Source organism: Phyllostomus discolor, chromosome 9, assembly GCF_004126475.2.
Source record: "Phyllostomus discolor isolate MPI-MPIP mPhyDis1 chromosome 9, mPhyDis1.pri.v3, whole genome shotgun sequence".
NCBI classification, from domain to species: Eukaryota; Metazoa; Chordata; class Mammalia; order Chiroptera; family Phyllostomidae; genus Phyllostomus; species Phyllostomus discolor.
Window position 1 is genome coordinate 11,658,407 of NC_040911.2, and position 23,093 is coordinate 11,681,499.

Consider the following 23,093-nt stretch of genomic DNA (forward strand, 5'->3'; position numbering starts at 1 on the left):
CTGTCCGTCCGTTCTGCACTCCCATCCACACAGCGTACGAAAGTGCCTTTCTGTTCTCTGATCCGAGGGTTCGCAAGTAGCCGGTATTAAAACTCCAGAGAAGGAGTATGCCTGAAAAGTAAATGTGCAGAAGCTCTATGTGATATCTTTCAGCAAGTTTCAGAGGAACCCATTCTCCAAGGACGACTCTAATAGGACAAAAAAGCGAGCTGACAGTAGCATTGAACTTGGGGCAGCTTCATGGAAGGGACTATTAGCAGGCGAGGTGGGGCAGATAGCAAGGGATGACAACAGGTCACGAATGACAGAAGCGCAGCTCAAAGTCTGTCTAGCCAAGCACATTTTACTCAGAGTAAGGGTCAAGTCTGATATTTTTAAGCAACTTGGTTCTCTTAGGTTTTGACTCATAGTAAAATTATTCCACTTTTTTGGTGGTGGTGACAGTGTATAGTAGTGTCATTTTCAGAGCTAGCCAGCCAACTTAGGCAACTGTGTGTTAATCTTACGCACGGTAAGGTCTCTAGTTTCTCCTTCCCCCCAGGACATTGTGGGACGAGTCCTGGACTCTGCTGGGGGTGGGCCTCCCCAGTTTGGGTTCCTGTCATAACACACAGTACAGACCAGGGTCTGTCTCAGCACCAGTTTCCTTTGTGCTGCAGGAAGGGGGTTGAAGTTCAAAGTCCCTTCCCCGCTCACACTGTGCAGCTCTTGGTCCCACTATCTGCTCAGGCAGAGAGCTTTCCATCCTGAGGAATCCCTCCTCACACAGGCTGTGACAGGCGAATAATGCTCTAGTCACAGAGAATGAGACCAGCTGGATTTCCAGGTGCAGGAGGTTAAAAGAGGTGAAGTTGGGGTAGAATTCAGTTCCTGTGGTTGCAGGACTGAGGTCTCCGTTTCCTTGCTGGCTGTCAACTGGGGCTGCTCTCTGCTCCTAGATGTCTCCTTCTCCCCATCTTCAGAGCCAGCAGGGGAGAACCTCCCTTCCTTCCAACCCCTGGATGCTTCGAATCTCTCTCGCTGGGAAGAGCCCTGTCACTTTTAATGACTGACCTTATCAGGGTGGGAACACCCAGATAATCTTCCTATTGGAAAGTTAACTGATCTGATCTTAATTACACCTGCAAAATCCCTTCCCGGCAGTGCCTAGATTAGTGCTTGCTTGAATAACTGGAAGAAGGTGTGTGTAGGCAGGGGTGTGGGAACCTCGGGCCATCTTAGACTCCTGCCTCCCTCGGCTGCCATGGGAGAGCAGCGTGTGAAAGAGCTGGAGGCCTTTCTCTCCCTGAAGGTGTTTAAGTTGGGGTGCACCAGGACGAGAGAGCCGTGTTTTAGGCTGGCTGGGGAGACACAGGATGTTGATGGGGAAGCTGAGGGCCTGGATTAGGGTAGGCTCTTTGGGGAGAGTGAGGAAGCCCTGAGCGTGGGGGCATTTGGCAGGTGATTTGAAGAGAGTGAGATGATGGAGGGGAAAGAGTCGTCTGAAAGTAACCGGTTTCGAGCCCCCTGGGACTGGAAGGCTGGGAGGGCTCTTATCAACCAGAGGAAGCTGTGAAGTCGGTATAAGGAGAAGGGGTGAGAGCATCTTTTCTATTTCCACCAGTTTCGTGGCCCACAGATTTATTTCTGGTTGCCTCTGAGTGTGCGGTAAGTGGTTTTTAGAAATGGTTTCAGAGGCTCAGTTCTCCGTCCAGGTTCCTTCCTGCAAACATAAAGTTGGAGTTTGGACCAGGTCTCTGAAGTTCCTCCCGTCCCTTAGTAATTCTGTGGTTCCATTACCAGAACAAAATGGAAGGGTTTTCTTTTAATGATAAAACTATATCAGTGTTTGCTCCAGATATGACTCTTACACCTGGGAACTTTACCACCTTTTGTCATTTTGTTCCTGACCTCGGTTGGAAATAAGTTTGTCATCCGTATGATGCAATACCCGTATCTGTCCGCCAGCTGAGCTGGATGAAGGAGGTGGGGGCGTTGCCGAGTTCTCTCTGCTGCTTGTTTAGCGCTGGTTAAATATTTTGCCCTCTGGCGTGTGTGCGTGTTTGTTTAAAAAAAAAATAGCTGGATTCAGTAAGTGGCATTAATCACTCCTGCTGTGTGGCTTTCTGGGTGAACAAATAGTGAGGGAGAAAACCTAAAGTATCAGCTTTAATTACTAATTGGGAGGTGATTGATACTGACTTCATCAGAGTGAGCCTCTGTGCAGGTGTGTGAGGGAGGGAGGGAGGGAAGGAGGGAGGGAGAGGTGTTCAGCTGCACCTCCGGCCCCTCACCTCGGAGCGCCCTCCCCTCTGCAGGGGCTGGTGGTGGGGAGAGCTGCTCATCCATCCAGCGCTCTCATCCATCCAGCGCTCGCATCCTGGTCCATCCACGGTGGAAAACTGGGTGTCTTTCTCTGTGAAATTCATCTGACTACAGAAATGCTCTTTTGTCTGCTTTGAGGCAGAAGAACTACAGTAGAAAAATAGGGGGTGGAGGAGTTAGAAGAGGGTAAAGGGGGGTTACATGGTGATGGAAGGAGACTTGACTTTGGGTGGTGGACACACAGTACAACAACAGATGATGTGTTATAGAGTTTCACCCCTGAAACCTATATGATTTTATTAACCAATGTCACCCCAATACATTCAATTTTAAAAAGGCCAAAAAATAGAGCACAAAATAGAAAATCTTAGATAGATGAGTTTTTAAAAATTTTTTACTAAATTCAGCGTGTATAGAGACAAGCATATATAAACTCAATGAAGTTTCACATACTGAATACTCCTCTGCCCTGAGTACGGAGATTTTTAAAAACGGGACATTGTCCATCCCCCAGAAGTCCCTTTTGTGTTCCCTTCCAGTCCTTGCCCCCCCCCCCCAAGGGCGCCTTCTGTCCGGAGCCTGAATGCCGCGGGTTCGAGTGGCTGGTCGTGAGGCCTGTGTGCCTGGAATCGCACGGGACGCACTGGCGGGCCCGGCTGCCTTCACACAACAAGGGGGTTGACTTCTGTTGCCGAACTGTGTTGTGATGTTATGACAGTTTTCCATTGTTTAACTTTTAAAACATAAAGACATTAAAAAGATGGGCATCCCTTCTCAGCCTTTTGGCTAAGATCAAGTGTAGTATCTGTTCTTATCAGTTTAAAAAGATTGACAAATTGTGGGGTTTTTTTTTTTAATATGAGAACATAGCTAAGGTGAGTAAGTACACACTTCGAGGGGGAAGATAAACTGGGACAGCCCTTTTGGGAAACAAGTGAGTAATATACACCAGTAGGCTTAGCAGGTAAATTATTCTCCAGCGTAGTAGAAAATAAAGCCAGAAAAACCTCTGTATACAATGTGGTTATTGAAAACAAGAAACTTTGGAAGGAAAGTGCCTTTTATAAGGAAATAGTGACATGTTACCTTTCATCAAAATAATGTTTAGAATGACTATGGCAACATGCTCAAATATAATTCATAATGTTCGAGATGTAAATGCATATTCAGAGTGATAGGAACTATTACAGAAATAGGCTTTTTCAAAAGGAGTGGAAGGAACTGTAACAAAATGTCAGGGTTTTTTTTTTTTCTCTCTAATTTAGGTGGGATCACAGGGCTATTTTTCCTATCCTTGGCCAATTTTTAAAGGTCTAATTCCTATTAGCGTTTATAATTAGAGACAGAACATTAAAGTGTGATGTCAATGTCGGCACACTCCTTTCCTGGGGGGTTTGGGGCCTTGTAGCACGTCCTCCCCAGACCTGCTCCTCGGTGGGCAGCTCTGGTTGGTCTCACGCATGTCCGCTTCCCTCCCCTCCTCCCCTGCTAGGTCAGCTCAACTACCAGGCGGCCTCTCCGGACGAGGGTGCTCTGGTGAGCGCCGCCAGGAACTTCGGCTTTGTCTTCCTGGCCCGGACCCAGAACACCATCACCATCAGCGAGATGGGCACCGAGAGGACCTACCACGTTCTCGCCATCTTAGACTTCAACAGTGACCGCAAGCGGATGTCTATCATTGGTAGGTCTCCCTCAAGAGTCTGTCTGTGAATCTCTCGTTTAGAGGCCGCCTGTCACACGTTTTCTTTAGGGCAGACACCAGGATGAAGCAGCCAAGAAACGAGCTGCTTGGCTCCTGGAAGATTTCCGCAGACTTGCTGAAGCTCGTCCTCCCCTTCGTCCTGCCAATGTCCGCTGCCCCAAAGACAATTGCAGCAGTGTATCAGAATCCTGCAAATGTCGACGTTCTCCGGTGATCCAGGCAGGCAGCTGCTGGTTCTGGGGTGGCAGGTGCAACGTGCTCGGAGTGGCAGCTGGACAGCTCGCAGCTTGGCCAGTGTGCGCTTTCACCGCGTGAGCCCTGCCAGACGCCCCCAGGCCACCCATGATGGCAGGGAGGCAGCAGGAAAGGAGATCTGAGAAGAGCAAGGGTGTGCTTATGAATCAAAATCATACGTCCGGTCCTGGCACATTACAATAGGCCATCAGAGGGAGATGCTGATTGCTTCCTAATATTGAACCTTTTTAAGTGCACAACCTGAAATAATTTCAGACCTATAGAGCAATTGCTAGAATGATTTAAAGAACCACTATATGCGCTTCCATATTCGTCGACTGTTAGCATTGGCCGCCTATTCCCTGTCGTTTCTTCAAGTGGTTCTTGTTTTCTGAACCACTTGAAAGCAAAAGGTAGACCTAAGGCCTTGTCCCTTAAATACTTATGTATTTCCTAAGAACAAGAATAGTCACTCATATATACACGCAGTGATCAGAATCAGAAAATGTAATGACATATTTTTATCTAATCTATGAAATGTTTTCTAATTTCACCAGAAATTTTCTTCCTTCCTCACCCCGTCACCCCCTCATGCCCCTTTCTCCCTTCCTCACTAACCAACCTCCCTTCCTTCCTTCCTTCCTTCCTTCCTTCCTGTCGCCTGTCTTTTGTATTCAGGATCCAACCTAAGATCACATGTTACATTAGGTGATTGTTGCTGTGGTTTCCTTTAATCTAGAACAGTTCCTCGGCCTTTTTTTTTTTTTTTTAAGCCTTTCATGCAGTGACATTCTTGAAAAGCCCAGGCTCATTCTTTGTAGAAAGTCCCTCAGTTTGATTTCCCTGGTGTTCCCTCACGATTGCATTCAGGTTACGCCTTGTTGGCAGGATGAGCGTGCGGGTGGTGCTGCGTCCTTCCCAGCATATCATATCAGAAGGCACATAATTATCAGTGATGCCAGCGTTCAATCCCTCAGTTACGTGGTGTCCACAAGATGTCTCCACTATGAGACTGGATTTTTAACCAATAAAAGATACAGGTGTGACCGTCCACTGAAATCTGACTAGGCACAGGCTGCTGGATGCTTTCTCTGTGCCTAGCTCTGATCCAGGCTGATTGACATGCCTGGCATCCACCTTTGAGAACCAAAAACTAGTGAACCAGGAGGCACATACTATAGTTAAATTACTGCATAGATTTAAAAAAATAATCCAAAAGACATGGTCACGAGGAGTCATGTTATGGTCTGAGTGTGAAAGCCAGTGAGAATTTACAGGTAAGAGAGTCCTGTTGGTTGGTGTGGACAAAGACGGTTCTATGGAAGAAACAAACTAGCCCGGGGCATGGAGCACAGTAGGGCATCAATAAGTATTTGCTGAATGAATAAGGAAGGCTATGGAAAACTGAGTGACCAAAGGAATGTTTTCATATTTATTTCACTGGCACATTCTGTATAGATAGTGGCTTTTTTGAGAGCAACAATTTTCTAGTTACATTGATGATTTTAAACTAATAGTGAATTATTAGCACAGTGATACTTCAAATTAACTTTATCAATGTGGCTTTCTCTTAAGAAACCAAACCTAACCTAACTATTTGCTTTTCCTTTCCTTGCTACCAGTAAGAACCCCAGAAGGCAGTATCAGGCTGTACTGCAAAGGTGCCGACACTGTCATTTATGAACGGCTGCATCGGATGAACCCTTCAAGACAAGAAACTCAGGATGCCCTGGATGTAGGTTTCGCTTTCACTCCGTACACCACAGACTCTGTCCTTACTTTCTGGAGCTGTTTCTCTTAAGCTCAATTGGAAGCTGTACATTCATTGTTGGTCCTTCCCTTGTCTTGGTGTAGCTGAGTGGAAAAGGCACCCAAGTAGGAATATGGCAGGCTGACTTCCCGCAAAAGGACCAGGAGCCCTTTCCCAGCATCAGCTCAACAGAAACTGCAGGCTGGGCCCAGAGGAATGGCCGGTCTCTTTTCCAGTGGCCCAGAACAAGCTACATAACCACACTGAGCTTAGTCTTAATATCCATGAGCTCCACCAGCCCCCTAGTATATAGCGAAGGAAAGAAAGCATTCCTGTCCAACAGGGCGGGACAAAGCCTTGTGCTGGAGAATTGAATTGTGATCCCTCGGTTAGTGACTCAGTTTCGTCTTCATCCCTTCAGACTTGTTATCTGAGAGGACCATGTACTTAGTCTAATATTGCAATTATTCACAATGCTTCTAGAAATCTCCCTTGACACATTGCCTGCCAGTGCTCCTGTTGTTTTGGTTCTGTGCAATGATGGCAACGGAGTGTGGAGGACATCTGTCAGACCTGGTGTCCCGGTTCTGCCTCTAGCTGTGTGTCCTTGGGGCAGATGACTGATGTCTCAGATGAATCATTAATTGCTGGTGTGAAAGAAGAAGATGACAATTCCTACCATGGCGGGTTGTTGCAAGGGACAGTGTCTCCCACAGTTGGCAGCACTTAGCAAGTGATTAGTAAAGGACACTTTCTTCCCTCCACTCCAAGGGCCTGGGCAAGTTCTGAAGTCACCAGAGGTTCCTTCACAAAGAAGCCCGACGACTGTTTGTTTACTAATTGGGCTCACATTTTAAGATGAGATACTTTGTTGAAGAAGTTACAATGCATAATTATCTCTCATGAGGATAGGAATTGAATCAATTTAGTCAAGCAAATGCAGAACCTTCCAAAGAATCTTTGAAAGCAAACACTTAGTTGGGTGAACCAGGTCTTCTGTCTTGGCTAGACCTGATGTGAGCGTGAAGTAATGAAACATTTTCACTGGTTCATATTTTAGCTTAAAGAATGTTTACTGATTCGCCATGAGTATATATTCTAGATATCTCCTTTTCATTAAAATACTTCACGTCAGCTTTAACAGTGGCTCGTGTATTTCAGAATCGGTTTGAGGAAATGGTGCTTGCTTGAGAGCTCATAGTTAATTGGGCTTGTAACACAGTTTGTGGGAACAGATTAAAGTTGTCAGCTCTGTGTTTAAAACATCAGTACCTCCAAGGCAGCTTCTGTTGTCTGTAATTTGCTTAGTCATTAAGAGTAAAAGGGCTCTGGCTGGTGTGGCTCAGTGGTTGGGCGTCACCACACAAACAGAAAGGTCGTGAGTTCAATTCCCGGTGAGGGCACACGCCTAGGTTGCAGGTTAGGTCCCCAGTTGGGGCGTATTGATGTTTCTTCCCCTCTTTTCCTTTCTTCCTTCCCCTCTCTCTGGAATCAGTAAAGGAAAAACATTAAAAGAAAAAGAGAGAAAGAGAGAAAGTTTTTCTTCACTATAGTGAATTGATTTAAAAGAAAGGTTTATGTTTCCCTTGAACTAATTTGGGAACTAGAAATACAGTCTTAGGATCCTGAAGACACTTAGAAAAACAAAGTATTTGTTTAATTTCTCTATAAAGCATATTTGTATGAATCTATCATTTCTCATGGTCTCTCTTTAAATTCTCTTGTATTTTTTCAAGTAAGATTTCAAACTTGATCTTGAACTATACAAAATTGATCATTCTTTGGGTGGATGGGTTGTCTTTCAAATAAAACAGGTCTTTGCAAGTGAGACTCTGAGAACCCTGTGCCTTTGCTACAAGGAAATTGAAGAAACAGAATTTGAAGAATGGAATAAAAAGTTTATGGCTGCCAGCGTGGCCTCAGCCAACCGGGATGAAGCTCTGGATAAAGTATATGAGGAGATCGAAAAAGACTTAATTGTGAGTTTTAGCCTTCATAACCTTTCCCCTTGATATTCTAAGCAAAACTGGAAATTTTATTAAGTTTTATGACATTTTGAACTCATGCTTGAAAGATAATTCTAACTTCAGCATTTGAAACTGGTATAATAGAACGAGGTCATTTGAATTTCCTTTGTTCAGTAAGTGAAATAGAAGTTGCCATCATGGGAAACAGAAAACATTAAAAGAGGTTGTATACCTTGACTGGCGTGGCTTACTTCATGGTGCTTTTTCCTGCAAAGCAAAAGGTTGCCAGTTCGATTCCCAGTCAGGGCACATGCCTGGGTTGTGGGCCCAGTTCCTGGTTGGGGCACATGGGAGAGGCAACTGATCAATGTTTCTCTCCCTTTCTTTCTCCTTCCCTTCCCCCATCTCTAAAAATAAGTAAATAAAATCTTTTTTCAAGAAGTTCTATTCTGATTATTTTTATATTATAAATTATAAAAATTATAATTTTTATACAACAAGCCAGAGTATACTTAGTACATTGTAAGAATTACTGAAATGATTTCTATTTGACAAAATCTTGAAACAAGGAAAAAATACCATTTGTAAATTAAATTTTTCAGAGTTTAACATTTATTGCCTGTAAAGTTTAGATTCATGGAAAATGTTGAACAAATAGTAGTAACTTTTAGCAAGAATTGGCTTATGTCCACACAAAATACCACATACATAATGAAAGTGTGTTTTTATTGTCCTTGATTTTGTACTTGCATTTTTGTCTCTGCCAATTACTTTTAAGAAATAGTTTTTAGTGGTTTTGGTTTGGGGTGTGAAACACAGCAACCTTCCCATTCATGCCAGCCGTCGACCCAAGTAGAAAACCGAATGGGGTACATAATTAGCTCTTGTTCTCTTTGTAGGCTAGCAACTTGTTATTATAGCACATGTGTTGCTTATTTGCTAATTCATTTTTTAAAAATGTTCCTTGCAGCTTTTGGGAGCTACAGCTATCGAAGACAAGCTCCAGGATGGAGTCCCAGAAACCATTTCAAAACTCGCAAAAGCTGACATTAAGATCTGGGTGCTTACCGGAGACAAAAAGGGTAATTCGCAGTGCGGGGCAGCACGTGTGTTAACTCCCCAACATTCACGGTCCCTGTCTCGGTGCCCAAGGTGACCTCTCAGACCCTGCATCCTGCGCAAACACGGTCCTGTCTCTGGGACGTGGACGCTTCCCCTCAGGAACCCTGCTCCGTTATTCCAGCCCACCCTGACGGCGTCCTTCCCCAGACTCTCCCAGTTAGTCCTTGTGACGGAGCTCCTGCTCGGGTCTTGCTGCCTGTGGTCAGTCGCGTCTCTACAGCCAGACGCGGGTTGCTGTCCTGGAGCGCCACCCTTCTCGGCCCTGCCGTCCTCCCCAGCGCTGCTGTTTGTTGGCATAGGTTAGAATACTATAAAACACCGAGCAACTCTTTTTTCTTGCCCACTTTATTGCTTGAAAATTATAATTAAAATGTTATGCCCAAGGGAATATTTTAAATTTTAAATTGAGCTCAATAAAGAGTTGGATGGTGTTTATTGCACTTTATTCCACAAGTGCCCTGCGGGGAACCGGATAATTTCTCTTGCTCCGACATTGTCAACAGGCTCCACACTCAGATAAGCTAAGGGAAGCACAGCCCTGGTCTGAAACAAATACCAGTGGGTGGTGGTGGGTAAAGGGCAAAAAATCTCCCGTAGGAGACCCCTGTGAAGGTTGATGGAAATGGTATCTTCCCCACCCCACCCATAACAGAATGATTAAACCACATGACCTGAATGTGTTTAAAATGTCAATGCACACTGATTTATTAAATAATCGGTTAATGTAGTTGATAGCCCATTAAGTTCATCCATAGGAATGACATTTGACTTCATTTTTTCCTCTTACAGAAACTGCTGAAAATATAGGCTTTGCTTGTGAACTTCTTACTGAAGACACCACTATCTGCTACGGGGAAGATATAAAGTAAGTAAAAGTCCTACAAGATGGCCGTATCTAGCGTCTTGTTTTTATTAACGCAAGACTAGGTGTGGCAATTTACAATAGCTAGGTGCTGGAAGCAACCTAGATGCCCATCAGTAAATGAATGGATCAAAAAACTATGGTACATTTACACAATGGAATTCTATGCAGCAGAAAGAAAGAAGGAGCTCCTACCCTTTGCAACAGCATGGATGGAGCTGGAAAGCATTATGCTAAGCGAAACAAGCCAGGCAGTGAAAGACAAATACCACATGATATCACCTTTAACAGGAATCTAAACAACAAAACAAAGAAGCAAAATATAACCAAAGACACTGAAATAGAGGACAGGCTGACGGTGACCAGAGGGGAGAGAAGAGGGAATTTCAGGGGACAATGGGAAGGGTTTACAGGAACAAATTTAAAGGACACATGGACAAAAACTGGGGGGGTGGTGGTAATGAGAGGGAAGAGGGGAGGGTTGGGTGGGTGGGCTGGATTGGGAGTAAAAGGGGGAAAACTGTACTTGAACAATGACTAAAATAAAATAAAAAAAAAAAGACTAGGTGTGGAAGACACAGCCGATACAGAGAGATGGGAGCTAGATTGTCACTTAAGACAGTTCCTCAAGTTTACGTGACGCAGGAGAACAACAGGCAGCGCTGGGCAACCACAGGTGACCATGTTACGTTGTGGGGACCCTTGGGGCCTTCAGTTGCCCTGCCAGGGGCCAGCTTTCTCTGCTGATACAGGACGTGGGCCTGTGACATCGCTCACAAATTAATATGAATTATACTCCTATATCGCCTTTTCTAGGAATGTTACCTCTTCAGGGGAAAATAGAAGAAAAACCCCACAGTCTTGCCCGGAGGGAAATGTTTGGGTGGTTACACCTGTCATCTTGTCTAGATGGGCAGGCCTGGTATTCCAATGCTGAAGTATCTCTTTAGTCATAAGTCAGGGTTGCAGCAGATTTGTCTTGATCCCTCCTTATTTTCAACTAGAAAATGAAAATTGAGTTAATGTGGGAAATGGGTAGTAGATACCTAACCCTCTAGGGCAGTGTCACCAGCCATGGGATATTTGGCGACGTCCAGAGTTGTGCTTGGTTGTCACGTGGGGAGGAGAGGCACTACTGACTTCTGCGGGGGGCGGGGGGCGGGGGAGAGGCCAAGGACTCTGCTTAACGTCCCAGGGTCCAAAGGACAAACACACTCAACAAAGAATTATCTGGCCTAAGTGTCGAGGCTGAGAAGCCTGTCCTTGAAAGTGGAAAATCATGGCTCAGTGTGAGGGACGAGGACAGCCCTGGGCTGAGAGGAGACCTCCGTCTTCCTTCCAGTTTTCCCATCAATTTGCTGCAGACGAATCACATCATCTCTGTCGGGCTTCATTTCCCTATTTGTAACATGAAGGGACTGTATTTTTACAGACCTTTCCACTCCAGAAGCCTGTGACCCATTCTGCTACCACATACATGTTACATGTGGTCTTCTCAATACTGTGTTCATAAAAATCACTGGGCATTTCTCAAAACCAGACTTGATGTGGAAATAAGTTTCTTCCTACTGAACAGTAGCCCCTATTTATAATGTGGGAGGGTTCACCTCAGTGCATTACAGTTCAGATTAAGATTGCCTTCCTTCCCTTGCTCCTGCACATGTTTTCAATTGCATCCTCCTTGCGCTGTTTTTGGCAAATAATGAAGCACCAAGAACATGGTGCCCCCATCGTGGAGGAATTAAGACACAGTAAGATTGTGTGTCACCCCTTAAAAAATGGGCAAAGGACGTGAATGGACGTTTCTCCAAAGAGGATATAGGAATGGCCAACAAGCATATGACATGATGCTCAACATCACTAATCATTAGGGAAATACAAATCAAGACCACAATAAGATATCACTTCACACCCATCAGGATGACTACTCTCAAAACAAACAAACAAAAAACCCCATATAACAAGTATGGGCAAGGACATGGAGCGGCTGGGACTCCCGTTCACCGCTGGCGGGAATGTGAACTGGTGCAGTCACTGCGGGAAACACTCGGGTGTTTCATCGGAAGAAATGAACGTGACCCAGCAGTCCCACTCCTGGGTCTAATCCCAAAGATCTAGGAGCAGGGACTCAGAGAGAATCTGCACGCCCATGTTCACAGCAGCACTATTCACAATGGCCAAGAGTGGAAGCAAGCCAACGTCCATCAGTATATGAACAGATACACAAAATGTGTTATAGTCACACAATAGAATATTGCTCCCCCTTAAAAAGAAAGGAAATTCCAACAAATGCTATAACACGGATGAACCTTGAGGACATGAGGTAACTAAGCATGTCAGTCACAGAAAGAGAAATACTGTGTGATTCCACTTACATCAGTTATCTAGGGTAATCAAATTCATAGAAACAGAAGTGTGGTGGGTACCAGGGGCTGGGGGGAGAGGGAATGGAGAATTATTTAATGGGTAGAGGGTTCTAGTTGTGAGAGATGAAAAAGTTCTGGATATTGGTTATACAACAATGTGAATATACTGGTACTTAATACTATTGAACTGTACACTTACAAATAGTTAAGACGGTCCATTTTCACTTTTTGCCACAATTGTAAAAAAAATTATATGCATCTGTCAAAATCACCTCACAGTCAAGGGCCTGTTCATGGACGTGCACTTTAAACACTCTCATTTCCTTTCCCCAGCACGCTTCTCAACACGAGGGTGGAGAGCCAGAGGAACAAAGGTGGAGTCTACTCAAAATTCGTGCCCCCAGCACACGAACCTTTCTTTCCGTCCGGCGGAAACCGTGCCTTAATCATCACTGGCTCTTGGTTGGTACGTACACCATTAGGGCATCCGAGCCTTCGGCTCAAACTAAAGCAGTTCATTAAGGACCAATCTTTGATGGTTTGCTTTATTAACTGCCCACCCAAACAGCTTTCAGCCTATACATGAAAGTGCCATTTCCCAAGTTTGAGACTTAATGTTCTCGTTCTATGATATGTGAAAGAAATTGCACCAAACTAGTAACAGTGGTTATACCTAGTTTTTCAATGAATGGCTATTTTAAATTTTCTTCTTTGTACATTTTTCTATTTTCTAAATTTTTATAGTAAATGTTTTATAAACAGAACAATGTAGTCAATGACAATAGTCCAAGAACTATCCTTCGCATCATGAAAATCTTGGGAATGGAACTCGTGACATAAAAACTAAAATGGTTGTAATCTTTTCCCTCGGTGATTTCGCAGAATGAAATTCTTCTCGAGAAGAAGACCAAGACAAGTAAGATCCTGAAGCTGAAGTTCCCGCGGACGGAAGAAGAAAGGCGGTTTCGGACGCAGAGCAAAAGGAGGCTGGAAATCAAAAAAGAGCAGCGGCAGAAGAACTTCGTGGACCTGGCCTGCGAGTGCAGCGCGGTCATCTGCTGCCGCGTCACCCCCAAGCAGAAGGCCATGGTGGTGGACCTGGTGAAGAGGTACAAGAAGGCCATCACGCTGGCCATTGGCGACGGGGCCAATGACGTAAACATGATCAAAAGTGAGTTCTGCACGGGCTGCCCGTGCGACCCAAATTGCTAAAGACGTGACAGGGACATTGTTGAGGGTGGTTTACTCTGATTTCATCGCTCGGGCTTTCATAAAGTAGATCTTTGATAAAGGTACCCTACCATGATGGCTACACCTGTGCCCCTGCCCTCAGGAAGCTTACAGCGCCCCCAGTAGGAGACAGCAGGCATGACGGTGCCACTCACAGAATGCCAGCTATAGAGACAAGTGCCATATGGGTGACTTTATCCTTGTTTCCTTCTTTTATGAGTTCTGATTTTTTTTCTCTCCTACTGCTTTTCCCATATTTCTTTAGGGCTTATTAAAAATCCTGCTATTTAATAAGTTTTGTTAAAAGTTCTGCTAAGTTTGGTATACACTGTGAAACTCTCTCTGGTATTCGTTTTGAGATTATTCTTCCTTCCCTAAGCATTTTTTTCCTGGGGCTTTCTTTTTGCCTTTGGTAAATTTGTTGGAACTTCACCACTGGGGGACCTAGAGTGAGCTCAGAGTAACACATTCGGCATTGAAGCAAAGTTCTAAAATCTTCTTGACTCCCCCAGAAGACTGCCAAAGGTCCTTTTACTGGTTGGAGGACCCTAGGTTTCCACAAATGAAAGGGTTTTGTCCCGTCATACAGAGAAATACAGTTGTGTTGGTATTAACGCATGCAGAATCGAACCCTCAACAGCATGTCCGAATCCTGGTCCTTTTTTCTCCCTATATTACTCTATGGGATATCTTGTAATGAAAACACCCAGACCAGGGAGACCTTAATATTTGTCCTCATCCTGCTGCCAGCACGTTCACCTGAAAATGAGGAAACTATCTCCAGTGTTAGCTCCAGCTGTGTGATGTTGCTATCAGGACGAACAGTTACTGATACATATGTATACACGCATCCTGTAGTGCTGGGCAGTGTGTGTGACCGGATTTTATACTCAGCCTATTTTGTGACTCATGCATCTGTCTTTCTTTTCTTAGAGTTTCTTCTCCTCCATGATACACGCTAAGAATATTCCAACTTCATCTTCCTCTGCAGGGATCAGCTGTACCATGTATGTCTTCTTGCTTCTTTATTATGTGTCTGTCGCCACTACCAGTTTAACTGCTCTCCACTGTGCTTGGCACGTGGCTTGTCTTGCTCTGAATTAAATCTATTTCTTTCCTCTGCACTCAGCTTTGTCTCTTCCATTATACATCATTAACATACCTAGATGTGCCAAAAGGGCAAGGAACTCAAACATTATTTGTATGCAGTTATAATGCAGACTTCTAGATGTTTGGCTGGGGTGGGGGGGTAGTTACCTTGAAATTTATCCTCTGAGTTCACCTATTAATAGCAAAGGGATCACAAAGTCAACATAGATAAACCTTATAGAGAGACTTATTTTTCTCAAGTTGTCTTAAGAAGTGTAATAAGCTCTGTTTATATGGCAGGTGCTTCTATATATAACCTATGGAGCATCCATTTGGGACAAAAATCAAGGAAAGTCTGCGGTTTCCTTGGAAGTCAGTAGCTTTATCCAAGTACTTTTAGTAACTTTTTGTACTTTGCAAAAAACTTTTGTTGTTTATAAAGTAGAGTGATATTTAAGTGTCAAAAAAAACCCTGTCCCTTTGCTAACAGCTTTCATGTTTACAAATGCAGTGCAATAGGAGCAGAGGCAATTGCAACCCACCGCATTTTTGCCCCTAGCACGGATCCAGGGATCTCATAGGCTGCCCTCTCCCTCTCTTGTGCCTAAAAATGTCTGCTGCCTCTGGCTGGCTTTTCTTGGTCCAAGACCCTAAGAATGAAAAAGCAACATTAAAGAGGGAAGGCAGAGGCGGAATGGCTTGAGGAAATGACCCATGTGTGAAGGAATTATGAAGGAATCTAGTGGTGAGGCATTTGAAACCGCATTTGAAAGTTTAGGAAAATCTAGGCGCCTCTAGTTAGATTTTGAGGGGGAAAGCTAGTGTAGCCTTATGAAGTACATCTAGTCAGTTGCCTTGAATCACCCTGTGAATCATTTCACATTTCACATTTCACATTCTGTCCTTGGTCCGCCTCGCAGAAAGGCTGGACCAGATGCCAGGACCCGTGGCAGGCACTCCTCCGCCTCAGTGCCAGCAGAATCTCACCATTTCCCTCTGCTGCTTGTTCAGGGAAGGCCGCGGTGTGGTAAGAAAGAGCAGGTGGCCATCACGACTGGTGATGAGGACTATTTGTGTGTTTTTAAACAGGCCCTAAGTATTGAACAAGATGCAATTTATTCCATTTTTTAGAATTGCAAAACGTTGTTGGAAACCTTGGTTTAGCCAAGGCACTACATTTCACATTGGCCAGACCTCGTGCTCTGCAAACAGGGAAGGATTTTTGGAGCGTCTTTTACTTGGAAACTCTGCTGAGTTGGCAGCCACTCCTCGGGGCCTGGCTAATGGGCTGTGTTCTCCAAGCACACGTTCTCCCAATGATCTCACTGTCTTCACTTGCACGGCTCTGAGACCTAGAAAAAAATGTGCAATTCTCTAAAATGCGTGTGTGATTTATTGACTATTGGAATAATGCATAAACTTGTGACTATCGTTTTGCATCTATTCTGGAAAACTTCCCCCCTACATAAAAATTTAAAATGTGTCTTAAGGTAGTGGTAGGCCATGGGTACGATTTTGAAAGTTTAATAGTATCCAAGTTAAAACTCTTTTGGTTGCATGTGTTGGAGAACAGCTAAAGCTAGCTTAAGACAAAAAGAAATTTATTTTGAAAGATACAAAGATGTCTCTTGCTGCCCAAGAAGCCAGGCCTCAGAAGACGCTGCAGCCAGGACCTGGAGTTTCACCAGGAGCCGTGTCTGCCTGCCTGCCTTTGCCTCTGGCTAGTCTAGATGATTGATTTTTCTGCCTGCAGAACTCCTCAGAGAAAAGATATCCATGTCCCACCTCAAGAATGTACCTTTTACAGTTTCAGACACAAACCTACCCAGATCCTAACTCTAAATACTAACGGACTGATCAGCCCAGCTTGGGTGTAATGTTTATTAGTCAGGGCTCAGGGCAGGAAACAGCCCCCTGAGGTGCTTTAAGCAGGAGCTGATTGTATACAAGGGACTGGGTACTTATAAAAGCTCTGGATGGACTGAAGAAGCTGGGTTGGTTATTTTTTTGTTTAGTATATTTTATTGATTATGCTATTATGGTTGTCCCATTTTTTTCTCCCTTTTATCCCCCTCTGCCCTATACCCTCCCTCCCTCCCACATTTCCCTCCCCCCTCCCCATTAGCTCATGCCCGTGAGTCGTACATATAAGTTCTTTGGTTTGAAGAAGCTGGTTTTAGCCTGAGCATCTAACATCTCATATCACTTACTAGAGGAGATTCTACTTTGAGGATCTTCTGAAGAGCTTTCCGATTAAGAAGGCTTTGCAGTGGTTGGTCAACATCTGGCAGCTGGGGAATAGACATGAATGAGCTCTGTTGCAGAAGTGCCGAAATAAGAATTGATGCTGGGCTTCAATTCACTTCTGCTTCCAACTATCAAGCAGATTGGACAGTAGAACTTACTGTATTTTTCAGACTATAAGACATACCCACCCCCCCAATTTGGGAAGAATAAGAGTTGTTAATGCTGCTGTTGCGTTCTGTTTGCATTTGCATTGGTGAAATATTATGTTATTTATGTTATTAAATATTTTACCTCTTTTTTGCTTCAAAAAATTTTTTCCTATTTTCCTCTAAAACCTAGGTGCATTTTATGGTCTGAAAAATACGGTAAATCACAAAGAGAACCTAGCTGTTAGGGAGTCTAGGCAATTTAGCCTTTTTACTTGTGTTCCCATCTGCAGTTAGAACAGGGTGAAATGAAGGTTGGGAGAACCTATTCACACTACCTACCATAGATTTTGTATCTGCCCACGGAGGACTCAGCTGTGGCTAGGGAGTCAGGGGCACACTAGTTACACAGGGGTGCCTGGGACTCACCCTGCGGGAGGGAAGGATGGCTTAGGAGCTGGACAGATAATCCAAATAGAATTCTCCATCCACCTGAGATCCTTCCGCACATATTTATGGAAGCCCAACCATGTGCTCTGTTTAGCAACTTGTACATCCGACCTGGAATTGAGTTCAGAAGCTAGATGGGGAGTGGTGAGCAAGAATTTTATATTGATTATTCCATGAGTTCCAATTTTTTTGTTTTGCTATGGAAACATGATCATCTCGATGTTTTGCCTTCGAATGGGCTTATGAGTAACATTACCTTCTCCCTCTGCCCCGTAGCTGCCCACATCGGCGTTGGAATAAGTGGACAAGAAGGCATGCAAGCTGTCATGTCCAGTGACTATTCCTTTGCTCAGTTCAGATACCTGCAGAGACTGCTGCTGGTGCACGGCCGGTGGTCTTACATCAGGATGTGCAAGTTCCTGCGATACTTCTTTTATAAGAACTTTGCGTTTACTCTGGTTCACTTCTGGTACTCCTTCTTCAACGGGTACTCTGCGCAGGTGCGGTCACTATCAGCTCTTTATGTGGTTTACAGGGATGGTGTTCTGTCTCTCAACAAGTGGTTAAGACACAGATTACGTTCCTAAAATGCTTCTGGCGCTTTAACAATATTTTATTTTGCCTTTAAAAGGGTAGAGTTTGTTCCTGGCCTGTTGGCTTTTGTTTGTGTCTTTGCTTTCACCTTAAATGTTGTTCTAAGTTACCTTGCTATTAAAGAACAGGGATAACAAATGGTTCAACTGTGCAAGTATAAAAGTATATCATGACCAAGGCTCAAGGGATTATGTAAATATTAGATGATCCCAGATCTATTTTCATGTCTCCATCTGTCCTTGGATTTTATTATTTTTAATTTTTGCTGAAACAGAAATGGTGGGCATATGTAATATGTTAACATGGTAGAGCAGGAAAATATCATTAGTGAAACAATGAACCTAAGGCAGTGTCTGTGATTGCCCAAACCTCGGTGATGCCATGTCACAGACAAATGGTATCAGCCGGAAGTGACCCGAAACAGTGTTGGGGCCTTTTTTTTTGCTTCCGTGCAGGACTGCGTGTGACTCCTGGTGCCGAGTAAGCCCGTTTCCTCTGTCCCACCCAGAGGACGGGTGTGTGCACAGCCTTGCCTACCCCTTTCAGCAGCATGCTTCTTATATTCATTCAAATTCTGTTTTACAAAAGGTTTGCGTGGCAGTGCTGGACTTGCAAGATAAAAGGAGAGAAAATTTGAATGGTACTTACGTGCTTTTGAATGGCTGTTCTTTCTTTAAGATTTTATTTATTTTTAGAGAGTGGGCAAAGGGAGGGAGAAAGAGAGAAACATCAATGTATGGTTGCCTCTCATGCGCCCCCTAGTGGGGACCTGGCCTGCAACCCAGGCATGTGCCCTGACAGGGAATCAAACAAGTGACCCTTTGGTTCACAGGGCGGCACTCAATCCACTGAGCCACACCAGCCAGGACATTGAATGGGTTTTATATATTCTAATTCACTAAGGGACATAAGGGTTTGAACACTGGCTTGATTTCCAGCTTTATTCAAATAGAATAGACTTCATCCTAAAAACTTCTTGGGGTACATCATCCCCACTCATTTAAGGAAAAAATCGGTTTCTACGGAATGTTGTTTTATTCTGCCCAGTACCTAGAAACAAAGCCATGCCGTCTGCAGGTGTAGAGGAGGGGTGTTTGCTGTGGCAGAAGTCCCCACTCAACCTGGGGACGACACCTGCTTTAACAGAGCAGGTGAATGCATGCCGACTAGGCTGACGGCACGGGCTCTGTCCTCTCCTCACAGACCGCGTACGAAGACTGGTTCATCACGCTCTACAACGTGCTGTACTCCAGCCTGCCCGTGCTCCTCATGGGGCTGCTCGACCAGGTAGGCGCCGTGTGCTGGCAGGGACACTTGGCAGGCCCCTTAGGGAAGCTCAAAGCAAGAACAGCACCACAAGGCATTCTTTCAGGATTTCACTCGGTTCAGAGTAGACCGCACTACAGTTCTATTGTCGGGCCACAAGGGGAATGGCTGTGCTTCTGGTCAAATGGTAAGAAGAGAGGATTTTTGTGCCGGGGTTGCATTCACTGAGAAGAGTTTACAATCTTCCTTCGGGCGCTGAGGCTTTCTTGATATGTCTTTGTAGTAACTCACTCATTTTTAAAGTAAATTATTTTAACACTTTCCAAAACTTATTAATTCCCAAATTAGTTCACATTCTATCTCATAGTAGTTCTTAGAGAAAGTGCTTTAGCCCATAAAAAGGATAATTTGCAATGAACTCATCAACTTGTATGTGAAAATACTTTCCCAGAGAGTAAGAAACAATATATTCTCTGAGTAGGCAAAAATAGCCTCCCCACATTATTTTGACATTACTAATCTGCTCTTTCCATAAATGGCAAAATAATACACTTCCGTGGACTGAAGGAATGAGGCTGATGTCTGTACATACACTGAGACTACTCATGACTTGCCTTCTTTAGTTTCTGCCTCCATAAAACCCACGTTGAAGCCTTGTGTGACAGATACGTTGTATTCCTCTGGGTTCTTGGGTTCTTGATGGGAAGGACACAACTCTTGCGTTTTCCCCTTAAGGATGTGAGTGACAAGCTGAGCCTCCGCTTCCCTGGACTGTATACAGTGGGGCAAAGAGACTTATTATTCAACTACAAGAGATTCTTCGTAAGCCTATTGCATGGCGTGTTAACGTCGATGATCCTCTTCTTCATACCTCTGGGAGCTTATCTGCAGACGGTGGGACAGGATGGCGAGGCGCCCTCAGACTACCAGTCCTTTGCCGTCACCATTGCCTCTGCTCTTGTGATCACTGTCAATTTCCAGGTGCGTGGTTTCAGTCGCCTGTTCTCAGTGTCTGTTGGTACCTGTATTTCCGTACACAGACCAGGGGGCACACCCAGCTGGCCCCCACCTCCCCCCCAACTGAGCCTCTGCCACTTTACAATATATGAATGCTGTTTTCACCCCGTATAACCAAGCACACTTCCTATTTCTTGCCTGAGCCAAGGATAGTTTGAGTGCTCAGATTCTAGCTAAATCATGCCCACATTGCTGAATCCTTAGATTCTCTCTCTCTCGCTAACGCCCCAAAGTGAGTGCTCTGTTGTTCTCTGGTCTCCCAACAGATTGGCTTGGATACTTCTTATTGGACTTTTGTGAACGCTTTTTCGATTTTCGGAAGTATTGCACTTTATTTTGGCATCATGTTTGACTTTCACAGTGCTGGAATACACGTTCTGTTTCCATCTGCATTTCAATTTACAGGTTGGTATCTTCTCAGTTCCAAAGATAGGTGTACAGGAAAGTATGGTTAGGGTCTGATACAGCCTCTGGGTAAGTAAAGACACAGGCTGTTCATCACTGCCTGATGTGAAAAGTGATGTCCTGAGCAGAAATTGAACGGTGGTAGTGGGTTAGAAAGGTGGTTACGTGATGGGAGGGAGGCAGATTAGAATAAACTTAAGATATAATTGTGTATCTGTTAAGTTTGATGAAAGTTCTCCCTCCCATAAAACCTAATATTGGTAGCTTATTGGGAAATTGAGAATACATGTATTGCTGGGAGCACTATAATACAGTTTAATTGTTCTAAAACACTATCTAAAGATACATAATGAACTATAATATTGTTTGTACATTTTGATCAGTATTTCCACTGGGGGAAAATACTCTTAACATAAAACACACCAAATTTTGGAAAAGTAATCTTACAAAGATTGTACCACAACATTTCCAGTTATTTTTTTTAATGGAAAGAACCCAAAGATCTGAGAATATCAAATTAGCTAGTCAAAGTAAGATCCCATATGATAGAATTCTAGAACTCAAAAGTGGGCTATATCATTGGAGATACGTATGCGAAGAAATAAATACAGTTATAGAGAACAAAATAGTTTACAAGTGTATAAAATATATGACAGCCCCTGCCAGTGTGGCTCAGTTGGTTGGGTGTCATCCCGTAAACCAAAAGGTCACGGGTTCAATTCTCAGTCAGGGCACATGTCTGAGCTGTGGGTTCAGTCCCCAGTCAGGGCACAGAGGAGAGGCAACTGATCAATGTTTTTTTTTTCCCTTCCTCCTTCCCTGCGCTCTAAAAATAAATTTTAAAAATCTTTTTAAAAATACATATGACAAATTGACAAATGCTAGAATGAGTTTGCACTAATTTCATAAATATCATAAATAAATACCATGAATTGGAAATTACGAGCTTCTTATTTTGAACAGAGTAGTTGGATGTACAGTGGCAAAAAAAAAAAACTCCATAAACTTGTTTTCCTGTGAAACATTAGTTTTTTGTTTTGTTTTGTTTTACTACCAGTTGTTGGATTGTAAAAGAAGTTGCTATGGCAACCCTCCTCTTCTTGGGATTGAGATCATTTTTTATTGTTGCATTTTTCTTGACTGACTCTGTTTTTAAATTTTAGCATCTAGTGATTTAGACTCTTCCCATAGGGAGTGGTTTTCAAACCCATACAAATTCATCAGTCTAAAAACCACATTTAAAGAATAAAAACCACTATTTTTAGAAACTTACAGTGTAAATACAGAAGTGTGACCAATTTGGCTCAAGTTTTAAAATTTGGTAAATCTGTGATTAGCTGGTGGTATTACAGAAGTGAATCATTACTCCCACTGACGTGCGCTAGAGACCGAACTACGGTGGGAAACGCCCAGCTGAGTGGGATGGGGGTCTTAGCTCAGAGTCTGGGCCATTGCTGGTTTTCTTATCTGGGGCATGTTACTTCTCCAAGGCTCAGTTTCCTCCCACAATAAAGAGGGAAAACTCATCTCTCCTGACCCAACTGACTTCAGCGGCATGATCTGTGTGAAACACCCAGTACAAAGCCTGTCACACAAATGGCAGTGCCTGTTAATATTTGGAGTTTCGAACCAAAACCAGAAATTGGAAAGTGCTGGTTTTTTTTTAAGTTACTGAAAAAATTCAGAAGTCTAGATGGTCTGATTTCACATTTTTAATCAATGCAATGTCAACAAATACACATTTTTTTTTCCTTATTGGTTCACGTATGCACACTTGCCTTGTTCCAAAGAATTTACTTTCCAAATCGGGCTTTGCGCAATCTGGTTTTAAAATGCTGATTCCTTGAGCATCCATCACACGGGATGACCTGGGAGGGCGACATGGCTGTGACATTTCACCACAGAGAATGCAGCCACTGACTGTGGCCCAGCAACTGCTCCCTGAGGGTGAAAGGGCCCTGTGACTCCTCCCCTGGTTTCTTACAGGCACGGCTTCGAATGCCCTGAGACAGCCGTACATTTGGTTGACCATCATTCTGACCGTCGCAGTGTGCTTGCTGCCCGTCGTTGCCATTCGCTTCTTGTCCATGACCATCTGGCCGTCAGAGAGTGATAAGGTACGGGGAGGGAAAAGTCTTTCTCCTAACTCTGAGTGCCCCTCACAGAAGTCAAAACAGCATCTCCCGGGACCAGCTTTCCGGCACAATTCTAAGCTCTTGAGAAGTCTGGTGTGAACATTTTTAATGACTACACCTCTTTCTTCAACTCCATCTTGCATATAAGTCCTTCGGGAATCACAGTTTTGTTTGCTTGCTTTTTATTACAAAAATTACCAAATGTGA

At 43.9% G+C, this 23,093-nt stretch overlaps 1 protein-coding gene and 1 pseudogene across 2 annotated transcripts in view; both read left to right on the forward strand.

The window, feature by feature from the left end:
* The window catches only part of ATP8B1 (ATPase phospholipid transporting 8B1), a 111,761-nt gene that overhangs the window by 86,057 nt on the left and 2,611 nt on the right, over positions 1-23,093 (forward strand). For both annotated transcript variants that reach the window (XM_036010171.1, XM_036010172.1), the window contains 12 exons: positions 3,797-3,985; positions 5,863-5,975; positions 7,805-7,969; positions 8,928-9,039; positions 9,869-9,944; positions 12,641-12,773; positions 13,190-13,478; positions 17,746-17,969; positions 19,267-19,350; positions 20,065-20,310; positions 20,613-20,751; positions 22,738-22,868. In XM_036010171.1, coding sequence (XP_035866064.1) covers positions 3,797-3,985; positions 5,863-5,975; positions 7,805-7,969; positions 8,928-9,039; positions 9,869-9,944; positions 12,641-12,773; positions 13,190-13,478; positions 17,746-17,969; positions 19,267-19,350; positions 20,065-20,310; positions 20,613-20,751; positions 22,738-22,868 — 1,901 coding nt within the window. The remainder of the gene's footprint in view (positions 1-3,796; positions 3,986-5,862; positions 5,976-7,804; positions 7,970-8,927; positions 9,040-9,868; positions 9,945-12,640; positions 12,774-13,189; positions 13,479-17,745; positions 17,970-19,266; positions 19,351-20,064; positions 20,311-20,612; positions 20,752-22,737; positions 22,869-23,093) is intronic.
* On the forward strand, positions 3,071-3,198 carry LOC114507208 (annotated as a pseudogene).